Source organism: Populus trichocarpa, chromosome 1 (genome assembly GCF_000002775.5).
Source record: "Populus trichocarpa isolate Nisqually-1 chromosome 1, P.trichocarpa_v4.1, whole genome shotgun sequence".
NCBI classification, from domain to species: Eukaryota; Viridiplantae; Streptophyta; class Magnoliopsida; order Malpighiales; family Salicaceae; genus Populus; species Populus trichocarpa.
This window is the reverse complement of record NC_037285.2, coordinates 10,939,402-10,952,121: the sequence shown is the minus strand read 5'-3', so window position 1 is coordinate 10,952,121 and position 12,720 is coordinate 10,939,402. Positions and strand designations below refer to the sequence as shown.

Below are 12,720 nucleotides of genomic sequence, written 5' to 3'. Positions count from 1 at the left end.
GCTTTTCTTTTTCAAAATCTAAGGGATTTCAGTAGCTTAGTGTAGGTAGACCAACTAAGCCCTTTCTTTGGCTTCCATCTATAGACATATGTGCTTGATGTGCTAATGAAACTGGATAAAGGCTGGGTAGGACAAGAAGAGACAATAGAACACAAGATGAAAAGTAAAGTCCATGACCTGCAGCCCACGCACCAAATGCCGACACAAGTAAATTCAACTCTCGGGTTATCTTGTCTAGTCCCAGGTGCCACTTGCTCTCTAGAGGTCAGTCCATGGTGTTAGGTTCTGGTGTGGTTATGGAGTTACGTGTGCCTAGATGAGGAGTGAAATAATAACCCACAAGGAAAAACGAAGGAAACCACTTTAATAAGTTCCAGTTCGAATACAGCATGCCAACTTGCAATTGGGATACCAGTATCCAAACCAAACTCCTTGTCATCAAATGGTAAATACTTACAGATTTATCAACTATATATGCAGAGAAAGCACATGTTACCTTGTTATCTGTACAGGGAAGCACAAAACACTAAAACAAATATCAATTTAATGTTTTTTTCAATCCAAAAACACTTTTAAAAAATAGAAACAGAAACAGAAACAGAAAACTGTGTCAAACACCCCGTCAATCTAGTATAGTATCGTCTGCACGTGAGAGAGCATCGTGTCACTAGCTGAAAGCAAGCAGCGTCAGCTCAACTTGGGGTTGGCTATTTTATTAGATATTACCTAACATGGTGTGTCAGCTAGAATCACCCTTTCATTTTTCTTATCTTATCTTTAATTTATTCCTCGATGCACATATTGCCGGTCGTTTTCCACCCCATAATTCTAATATTTATATGCTAGAGCTGATTGTAAAACCTTCATGTTGGCGTCAGATTGTTTGTCTTGGACAAGTTTTACATTAATTTAAAACAGCTAATGTCGCAACCATCTAGCTGGTTAGACATTACATTGCAGGATTTACACTCAACCACCTCATCTCTTTACATTCAGCAAGGTGGGCTTAAGAATCCATTTGTATCTGATAACGGCAGGGTCTTAAATTTCTGAGAAGAAAATAACAAATTTTTTAAGTTTCTTTGCTGAAACTACATGGTAAAAAAAAAACAATTATTAATTTGCCTTTTATCCGTGAGAGAGAGAAAAGGAATTTCCTTGTTCAGAAAAGGATTAAGGCACTGGTTAGACAGATGGACACGCGATTGCAGAGAAGTTGCCTGGAGATTGAAATAGTAAACTACGTAGACAGCAATTATAGATTAGCCTAGCTGATGGTGATTGGAAGTGGCCTACACTCTTAAGAAAACGTCTCATTGGCTACTAAAAATCATTTTCATGAAGGAAGTGCTCATTCAGATTTACCAGATATATCTATGCAATGCCATTATGTAGACAGAGTTAACTTTCGAAAGTTACAAGCCAACCCCAACTCCAAACACCATTATTGCACTCCCTGGAGTTTCAGAAACACTAATTGGAAAGCTAAAAAGACCATCCATGTCTGAGGGCGTGGTTACTTTTTTACTCACCAAGCTCGGAGACTTCCTTGCAGAAAGGGGAAAACAACTGGCAGGAGTCCAGGGTGAAGCAGAGTATATCAGTGATGAGCTTGAGTTCATGACAGCCTTCCTAAGACTTGCAGATGCGATGGAAGACGGTGATCCTGTTCTAAAATGTTTGATCAAGAAAGTGAGAGATGCAGCTTATGACACGGAGGATGCTCTCGATAATTTCAGCCTATCCCTTGCTAGTGATACTGGGCACGGGTTTTTTTCCTGTTTCAGGAAAATCTCTCGCTCTATTAAGGATGCAAGAGCTCGGCGTCGAATTGCTTCAAAAATTCAAATCATCAAGTCTCGGGTGATCAGTATCTCAGAGTCACATCGGAGATACTGCAATAAAAATAATATAATGATTCAAGGATCAAGCTCCATCAGCATCCCTAGGCTTGAATGTCAAAAGGATGCCCTTCTACTAGAAGAAGCTGATCTGGTGGGCATTGAAAAACCCAAAAAGCAGCTGATCGAGTGGCTTCTAGGAAGCAAATCAGGACGTGAAGTGATTTCTGTGGTCGGAATGGGAGGCTTGGGAAAATCAACCTTGGTCAAAAAGGTCTACGATGATTCAGACGTGAAGAAACACTTCAAGTTCCGTGCTTGGATAACTGTATCTCAATCTTTTAAGAGAGAGGACCTCTTAAAAGACATGATTCAACAGCTCTTCCGTGTTCACAGGAAACCAGATCCAAAAGGTGTGGACAGCATGAACTATAATAAGCTAAGGAGTGTCATCCATGAATTCCTCCGACAGAAGAAATACCTGATTGTCCTGGACGATGTGTGGCACACAAGTGCTTGGCGTGCTTTCCAGCATGCGTTGCCGAACAATATCTGTGGCAGTCGGATATTGGTCACAACACGTAATACTGAAGTTGCCTCTACTTCATGCATGGATTCCCCTGACAAAGTCTACCCTTTAAATCCGTTGTCTCAAGAAGAATCTTGGACTTTGTTCTGCAAAAAGATATTTCAGGATAACCTTTGCCCTCCACATTTGAAGAATGTTTCAGAAACAATTTTGGGTAGATGTGAGGGATTGCCGCTTGCAATTGTAGCAATTAGTGGTGTTCTGGCAACAAAGGACAAGAGTAAAACAGACGAATGGGAAATGGTACATCTTAGCCTCGGTGCTGGATTAGAAGAAAATGACATGCTGATGAGTGCAAGAAAAATACTGTCACTCAGTTACAATGATTTGCCTTACTATCTTAAATCTTGTTTGTTGTATTTCAGCATCTTCCCTGTAGGTAATCGAATCAAGCGTATGAGGCTTATTCGATTGTGGATAGCTGAAGGATTTGTGAAAGGCAAAGAAGGAATGACAGTAGAGGAAGTTGCACAAGACTACCTGAATGAGCTCATGAAGAGAAGCTTGGTTCAAGTGGTTAAGGCAACCAGTGATGGACGGGTCAAAACATGCCGCGTCCATGACCTCCTGCGCGAGATTATGATTACAAAGGCAAAGGATCAGGACTTTGTGGCAATTGCCAAGGAAGAAGGCACGATATGGCCAGAAAAAGTTCGTCGTGTGTCGATGCATAATGTCATGCCAAGTAAACAGCAAAGACATGTTGCCTCTCGATTTCGTTCATTGCTGACATTCTGGGTGGCAGATTGTAGTTATGAGTCTCCTGTGCACAACTTATTTTCTGGTCGTCTCAGGCTGCTTCACGTGCTGGATCTGGAAGGTGCACCTCTAAAGGAATTTCCTAATGAAGTTGTCAGCCTCTTCCTCTTAAAATATTTAAGTTTGAGGAATACCAGAGTGAGTTTCATTCCAAGTTCCATTAGCAAGCTTAAGAATCTTGAGACGTTGGATCTGAAACATGCCCAAGTTTCTGTATTACCTGCTGAGATTCGGAAGCTCCGAAAACTTTGCTACCTCTTGGTGTATCGCTATGAAATTGATTCTGATGACCGGATCCCCGCCAAATACGGTTTCAAGGCACCAGCTCATATTGGAGGTCTACAATCCATACAAAAGCTTTGCTTCGTAGAGGCACATCAAGGCAGGAATCTTATGTTGGAACTGGGAAGATTGAAACAGTTGAGAAGGTTAGGAATTGTTAAGTTGAAGAAAAAACATGGAAAGGCTCTCTGTTCTTCTATTGAAAGGCTGACGAATCTTCGTGCCTTGTCACTTACTTCAATCACAGAAAGCGAGATTATTGATCTGGACTACTTAGCATCGCCTCCTCAATTTCTTCAACGATTGTACTTGGCAGGACGTATGGAGAAGTTTCCAGATTGGATATCTTCACTGGACAGTTTGGTCAAGTTGGTTCTAAAATGGAGTAAGTTAAGTGAAGATCCACTGCTATCTCTTCAATATTTGCCCAATCTAGTGCATCTTGAATTCGTACAGGTTTACAATGGAGAGATCTTGTGTTTTCAAGCCAAGGGATTTCAGCGGCTCAAGTTTTTGGGGCTAAATAAACTAGACAGGCTCAGGATAATAATTGTAGAGCGGGGAGCGATGCCTAGTCTAGAAAAGATGATAGTCCAAAGCTGCAAATCGTTGCGGAGGGTGCCATCAGGCATTGAACACTTGAGCACACTGAAAGTATTGGAATTTTTCAACATGCCGAAAGAACTAGTTATGACGCTGCATCCGAATGGAGAAGATGGAGATTACTTGAAGGTTGCACATGTGCCAGATGTTTACTCTACGTATTGGAATAATGGCAATTGGGATATCTTCTCTTTATTGAGTGCCAAATTAGAAGACAAACATTCTGCCCAGCTTAGCCCCACTTTGTACAAACGCAACTATACTTGGAAATAACGTGCTGTGATTAGTTATCAAATGTCTGTCTGGTATATACAGATCATTGTAAATTAATCATGTTTATGTTTCTCTCTTCCATTCCCCTGTATCCTCCTTGGTGCACAGTGTAATGATTATTTCACTAATCTCGAGCATGGATTGTCTGAATAAGTGCATATCAAATTCAATTCTTGCCTGTTGTTGTCAGAGGCGGCTTAAGGTGAACAGGGCCAAAATGAGGCCTTCTAAAATATTTAAGAAATATTTTATTATTATTTAAAGCTAATTATCATGAGTTACATCCGGACCAGAGCATCTAACTGAACTGAAAGTGCTTCAGTTTTTGGACACTGACAGATGAGTTGTTCCGGGTCACAGTACATGAGCCAGGTGAAGACTGTAAGAGAGTTTCACACATAGCCCCTGTTTATTCAACTTATAGAGGGAATGGGGTCTGCGGTGTCCATTCTTAAGAGACATTTAGTAAAGGAGACAGCACATCAAACCTCGCCATTGCCACAAGCAGACCGTTGGATTTTAACAAATGAAAATGCAAAAGAGAACGAATATCGACTTCTTGCTCTCTGTTTTATTGATTATGCAGACTTAATAGAAAACATTGAAAAGTAAAGCTTTAAAGGCAAGTAACAGCAACATTATCCTGCTGTTACGTAACAGAATTCAAAGGATAATAATTAAACAAAAGGATTATATCAATCCTAACAGAAATTGACTAATTCAAATAGCTAGTGTTTTATTAAAACTAAAAACTCATAACAGCTTCCACATCAGCAGATTCCATATCAGCTGTTTCTTCATCAGCAACTTCTTCATCAACAGCTTCTGAGACATGAATTCAACACTCCTCTTTGGCTCTGAAGCTACAGACTCCAAGTCTCTGCCTAAAGAATTCATACTTTGCTTGAGGAAGCGGCTTGGTCAGAATATCAGCATTTTGATTTTCTGTTTTGCAATAGATTAGCTGTATTTCACCTTCTCTTAGGAAATAGAGTTTCAGTTTGAAATGTTTCGTTTTGCCATGAAACACAAGATTTTTTGCAATTGCAATTGCAGCTTGATTGTCTACAAGTATTTGTGTGCTTTCCTTTTGCTCCATCTGCAGATCAGCCATTAACTTTCTAATCCAAATAGCCTGATTCACAGCAGCAGTAGCAGCAACATACTCTGCCTCAGCTGTGGATTGAGTAATGAATTCTTGCTTCTTTGAACTCCACGAAAAAATGGCAGAACCAAAACTAAAACAATAACCTGAAGTGCTTCTCATATCATCAACACAGTTGGCCCAATCACTGTCAGAATAACCATGGAGTATGGAGTTTTTGACTTGACAGAACTTCAATCCATAGTCAATTGTTCCCTTAATATATCTGACAATTCTTTTTGCTGCCTGAAAATGAATTTCACTTGCACAATGCATATACCTTGAAGGTATACTTGTAGCATTCATAATGTCGGGTCTTGTTGCAGTAAGATACATTAAGCATCCTATTAAGGTTCTGTAGAGTGTTTCATCAATCTTTGCAGCTCCATCTTCTTTGCAAAATTTCTCCTTTTGATTCATTGGTGTTGCTGTTGATCTGCACTCTTCCATGTTGAACTTCTTTAAAATCTCTTTGGCATATTTTTGCTGACATATGAAGATTTCATTCTGCTTTTGTTGAACTTCCATGCCGAGAAAGAATGTCATCTTTCCCAAGTCAGTCATTTCAAAGACTTTCTTCATTTCTCTTTTGAACACATCAATCTACTCCATGTTACTTCCTGTCACAAGTAAATCATCCACATAAAGAGAAACCACAAGCAATTCATCATTGATTTTTCTGAGATAGAGTGTAAATTCACTTAGACTTTTTGTAAAGCCTAAGTCTAACAAATGAGCATCAATCCTGCTGTACCAAGCCCTTGGTGCTTGCTTTAAACCATAGAGAGCCTTTTTCAGCAAATATACTTTCTCCTCTTCTCCTTGAACAACAAAACCTTCAGGCTGCTCCACGAATATTTCCTCCTCCAAATATCCATTTAAAAAAGCAGATTTGACATCCATTTGATGTATAGTCCAGCCATTTTGAGCAGCAAGAGCAAGCAGCATTCTTATAGTATAAAGCCTAGCAACCGGAGCAAAGGTTTCAGAAAAATCCACCCCAAACATTTGAGCATATCCCTTGACAACAAGTCTTGCTTTGTGTTTATTTATAGAACCGTCAGCATTGAACTTGGTTCTATAAACCCATTTAACTCCTATGGCCTTTTTATGTGCAGGTCTGTTCACAAGCAACCAAGTCTGATTCTTCTCAATCATCATAAGCTCCTCCTTCATTGCAGCCATCCAATGTTGATCTGCAACAGCTTCTTCATATCCTGCAGGTTCAATTAATGCCACATTGCAACTCTGATAGATATCAGAAAGCAATCTGATTTTTGTAACAGATTCATCATCAACATCAGCATTCTCCTCTTGAAATTCAAGCTTATTTTTCTCCCAATTCCAGCTTTCTGACTCAAAGAATTAGATGTTTCTGCTAACAATCACTTTGTTGTCTTGTGGAAGATAAATCCTGTAGGCTTTGGATACTAAGTTGTAGCCTACAAAGATTCCAGGTTCTGCCTTTTTATCAAGTTTGTCTCTTTTGACCTGTGGAATGTAAAAGAAACAAAGACAACCGAAAGTTTTTAAATTTTGCAACTTTGGTTTATAGCCATACCATGCCTCAAATGGAGTTTTCTATTGCAGAGCTTTTATTGGCAATCTGTTCAAAAGAAACACTGCTGTATTTGCAGCTTCAGCCCATAAATTCTTTGGCAATCCTTTGTCATGTAATAAACATCTTGTCATCTCCATGAGTGTTCTGTTTTTTCTCTCAACAACCCCATTTTGCTGAGGGGTATAAGGTGCTGTTAGCTGATGTTCAATGCCTTTCTTTTCACAGAACTTGTTGAATTTTTCTGAGGTATATTCTGTTCCATTATCTGATCTGACCACCTGCATTTTGTGTGTGCTTTGTTTTTCCACCCAAGCTTTGAACTTCCAGAAGATATCAGCAACTTCAGATTTATACTTCATGAAATAAATCCAGCACATTCTTGTATGATCATCAATGAAAGTAATGTAATACTTACTGCCGTTTAATGATGATATTTTCAGAGGTCCTCCCACATCAGTGTGCACTAGTTGTAGTTTCTGTGTAGCTCTCCAGCTTTTATTGTGTGGAAATGGGAGTCTTGTCTGCTTCCCATACTAACAGGCTGCACACAATGGAAGATCTTCTTCTAAATCAGGTAGGCCTTTCACAAGATTGTTGTTTTTCATAAAGAGTATAGCTGTATGATGAAAATGCCCCAATCTTCTATGCCAAAGCATTGTACTGCTATTTTCTTCATGTACTGTTGCTTGTTCTTCTTCTGTAAAATTCAAGGCAAAGCTTTTACTTTGCATCTGAATTTTAAATACTTCCTTGTTTTGTGCATCAGTAATCAAGCAAAACTTGTCTTCAAACAACACTTTATATCCTTTCTCAAGCAGCTGACCAACACTCAAAAGATTTTGATTAATTTCAGGAACATATAAGACATCAGAAATTAATTTTAAACCTGTGTTGCCTTTGATTGCCACCGTTCCTTTACCCTTTACTGCAAGACATGCCCCATTTCCAATTCTCACTTTGGAAATAACTGTTCTGTCGAGCCTTTTGAAAAGCTCTTTATCATAGGTCATGTGGCTGGTACAACCACTGTCTATAAGCCAGCTCTCTGTTGAGTTATTGGCAACAAAACATGATGCTACAAACAATTGTTCTTCTTCAGGTTGTTCAACAACAGTTTTGACTTCTCCTTACTGCTGCTGTTGTTGTTGAGATTTGCATACCTTTCCAATGTGTCCTAGCTGTCCACATTTGTGACATTTTATATCCGGCCTCCACCAACATCTGCTCTGTGGATGGTTGGATTTTTTGCAGTAAGAACACAATGTAAATGTTGTGTTGCTGCTGCTGTAATTTCTGTTTCTTTGTTGCATGTTATTCTGTGATTTTGCAAAAAAAGCACCTTCCACAGAACCTGCTTGCCTCATGAGTCTTTTTTGTTCTTGAGCCTGCAGTGCATTCAGTAGCTCTGCCAAAGTGATGCTTGATACATCCTTTGAGTTTTCTATTGATGATATTGTAGCTTCAAATTTTTCAGGGACTGTAACAAGAATTTTCTGAACAATTCTAGAATCAGTAAATTCAGTACCAAGAAGTCTTACTTTGTTTACAATGTCAAGAAGTCTGTCAGAGTAATCCTTGATGGTTTCTGATTCATTCATTCTTTGCATCTCAAATTCTCTGATTAGATTTAAAACTTGCATGCCCTTCACTCGTTCATTCCCTTCATATTCCTTTTTTAGAAAGCTCCATATCTCATTTGCTGTCTTCAGAGTCATGATTCTGGTGAAGATTGAAGACGAGACAGCTGCAAATAGGCTAGCTTTTGCCTTTGATTTCTTTTGCTTACTCTCCTTATGATTTTTCATTTGAGCTATAGTTGGATTGTCAAGCAAAGGAGGAACCTCATATGTGTTTTCAACGGCTTCCCACTGATCATTTGCATCAAGATAAGCTTCCATTCGAACAGCCCAAACTTGATAGTTTGTTCCATCAAATACTGGTGGTGCCATTAAATTTACGGAGGCTTCTCAATTCATTTTGTTTTGATTGGTTTTTTAGAAGAATGGTAAGTGTTTAGGGTAAGTGTTTAGGCTCTCTCTGTCTCACAGATCTCTCAAGAAAAAAATCGGCTCTGATACCAATTTGTTGGATTTTAACAAATGAAAATGCAAAAGAGAACGAATATCGACTTCTTGCTCTCTGTTTTATTGATTATGCAGACTTAATAGAAAACATTGAAAAGTAAAGCTTTAAAGGCAAGTAACAGCAACATTATCTCCTGCTGTTACGTAACAGAATTCAAAGGATAATAATTAAACAAAAAGATTATATCAATCCTAACAGAAATTGACTAATTCAAATAGCTAATGTTTTATTAAAACTAAAAACTCATAACAGCTTCCACATCAGCAGATTCCACATCAGCTGTTTCTTCATCAGCAGCTTCTGAGACATGAATTCAACACAGACAATGAAATTCGTGATTGTTGAAAATAGCGTTTCTCTGTTGTCTTATATTTGATGCTGAGTGTATGAACAGATACTGTAAATACGCAAGCAAGCTCTTCAAGGCATATCTGGCTCTGATCATTGGCGTATATATCTGTTGCTTTTGATGTATGAATGTTGTACTTTCATTGTCTAACCACAGTAGCGATGAAACAATATGCAATTGATAAATGTGCTGTGCATTGGTTGATTTATTGATTAAATGAGTAATAATAATTCTATTTAAAGTTGTGAAGTACAGTTAAACCGACATAGGTAGTTGTAGAGTGAATCCTACTCCGTTCAGGAAAGTAGATGAGAGAATTCTAAATGGATTTGAAACGTTAGCAAAAGGTTTAATCCTGGTAGGACTCCATGTTTGCTCCCGTGTTTATATATAACTGAACCTCACCAATTAATTATTACTGTCAAATCATTGTAGTCTAGTCACAGATCTTGTTTGTCCATTCTCTCCCAAGTCTCTCCATCGGTAGCAGCTCCTTGTTTCTTGACTTTCACCTTTTGGTTACTTTAGCTCTCAAAGTTCTTCTTCCACTGACTATATATCCTTTTGTTTGTCAATTTCACTATCACGACAATGGGGTTTAGTTATTTTTCATACAATCAAGATCATGATGATCAAGAGAAAGAGGAAGTACCGTCATTTTCTTCATCTGATTACAACCATGTTGATGAGAGGAGAGATAAATTGGGTATCGATTTTTTCAAACTAAATCCTCTTGTTCTTTCCCTATGTAAAGAAGAATGTTTCAAGACTTTGAACATGCATCACGACAACGACGACGACAATAATGATGATGACGATGATGATGATGATGATGAAGGAGAAGGAGAAGAAGAAGAAGAAGAAGAAGATAGTCACGAGATTGCATGCAAGTCATTGATCATGAACCGTGGTGGTGGCGGCGGCGGCGAGGACGAGGGACCAAGGAAGATAGACTGGGGATATCTGGAGGAGTTAATAGCTGAATTATTGGATGAGTTCGAATTAGCAATGGACAGGTCAGTAATGATGGACAATGGACAGTGTAGTTCTGTTATTAAGGTACAAGAAGATGATGATGATTTGGAGCACCATAGTGACATAAACGAGCTTGCTGATGATTTCAAGGTGGCTGTGCATGGATTGCATGAAGTCCAATGGGGTCACTCTGAAGAACAATATATATGTTATCAAAAAGATTTTATTTTTTATTTTTTTTACCCTCAGTTAGATCCGTCGTCCATACTCCCTGGTCATAGACTACTGCTGTGGGATTGCATTGAAAGGGAACAAAAGGCCCATTGTCTCAGCGGCCCATAAAACGGTCTAAATCCCAGCCCATAAGTTTCACCTGTTAAATTTTAGATTTTTTTTTATTTTTTTAAATGATATGAGATATATTTGTCATCCAAATCAAAACATAACAAAACAAAATTGACAGCCTTGACAAATACTGTTTTTCTTCGCTTAGCCTAATTTGGTTTCCTTTTTAACACCTGAAATTAACAAGATCGTAGAGCAGTACAGGAGGGCTGATCAATCAGAGGGATAGATAATTTTGAGCATATAAATTATGCTACTTTTCTTTCTTTCGGTCAATAAATCAGCAATGAATAAAGAAGTACAGTTCTCGGTTGCTCGATTTTCTACTCAATGCTATAATCTTCTTTTTGGTTCTACCGGTCAAGTATTCTTGAGCCATCTTTCACGCAACGAAATTAAACCTTTCCTAACTTGGGTCTCAGGCAAGAAATCCACTCATGAGAAATCTCTTTGCAATTTACAGGGCGCAACAGAGACATATCAATGTATGAATTATTATATAGTAGATATATTGATGAAGTTACAAGAGCGATCAGATTCGGATATATAGAGCAGGCAGATTTCCAAGGCCATAGATGCAATGAAAACGACCAATAAGAGCTTTACGCAGCTATTAAAGCCACCGAAACGTTGAAGAGGAAGGCATGCAGCACTGGCTTTTTCAAGGAAGAGGGGCGGTTGCTTGCAAAGAGGTTTATAAAGAGTTTGGACGGTTAAACCAAAGATGAAAACTTGATTGCAGATGTTTCTGTCACAACTGTTGACTTCAGCTATCGCAAGCACAACAGTGTAAAAGCACGGAAACAGACAAGAACTATCCTGGCAATTTCAGTGCCCCGTAAAACACTCAATTGATGCAAGTTCCTAATATGATTGCAATGGTTTTCAATGCATTCTTCGTCTTTATTCCAATCGTAATGTATTTGACCTTAGTGCAGGCTGCGTTGTGAGTATTCTAAGACCTGGGAATTCAATTACTTCCTTTAATTAGTAGAGATGGTGTCCCTGTCTGTTGTAGACTACAGATTGCAGTTGAATCGTATGTATTTTAAAAAATAATTTCTATCACTCTTCCAAACAGGCACGTAATCTGTTACTTCAACAACATCAGCATCTGTCTGTCTACGTTGTCAAGTGGTTATGCTACTCATTAATGATCCTCTCAGCAAATTGTTTCGGCAAACACATGATTAAACCATGAAAAGGCTGTTTCCAAAAAGAAAAAGAGGAAGAAAATCACCCTTGAAAAGCATGAAAGTACACCAAGTTAAGATGCTGTAATCTGTTGAATCTAAGTACTATACATTGCTTGGACATTTCCTAGCATTTTCTTTACCTTAGCTGACTCAGCCTTCTGTTTTTCTTCCTTCCTGATTTCACAGACACACGATAAAGGTAAGGATAGACAAAATCATGAGTGTTACGTACGTCTCTAGATGCTTAACATGCATGTACATATATATCCTTCAAATATGTGTATGTTTAATAAAAATCAATTATATATTTGTGGGATAATATGTAAATATGAAACAAAAGCGCGCAGCTACAAATATATAAAGAATATAATCGTAGAATATTCTCAAATAAAAAACAAGACAAGAAAAAAAGTTGTTGTCGAAGATACCTGTCAATAGCGCATTTCAACAACAAATTAATACATTTTCATTCAAAGCTTACAAACTAAATTAATTAATTATTGATAATTTCATTCAAGAGTTTTCTACTTGTATTTTTACTACGAATGAAATCCCTCTATCCATGTTAATTAATTATTGATAATTCAAAAATTTGTAAAATCAATAAATCTAATTCAATCAAGCAAAATTAATCCAAGATTAAGTAGAATCAATTCCCATAATTCATTGAATTTACAAAATAAATAAATAATCTTATCAATCAGTTTCATATTTATTT

At 38.0% G+C, this 12,720-nt stretch overlaps 1 protein-coding gene across 3 annotated transcripts in view; it reads left to right on the top strand.

Annotated features, from left to right (window-relative positions):
• The window catches only part of LOC112325930 (disease resistance protein RPM1-like), a 71,375-nt gene that overhangs the window by 34,915 nt on the left and 23,740 nt on the right, over positions 1-12,720 (top strand). Inside the window, exon 3 of one of the 3 annotated variants that reach the window (XM_052455572.1) lies at positions 2,810-4,500. The exons of the other annotated variants lie outside the window; for them this stretch is intronic. Coding sequence (XP_052311532.1) covers positions 2,810-4,347 — 1,538 coding nt within the window. The 3' untranslated portion in view covers positions 4,348-4,500. Of the gene's footprint in view, positions 1-2,809; positions 4,501-12,720 lie in introns of those variants that run through there. 3 annotated transcript variants of the gene reach the window in all.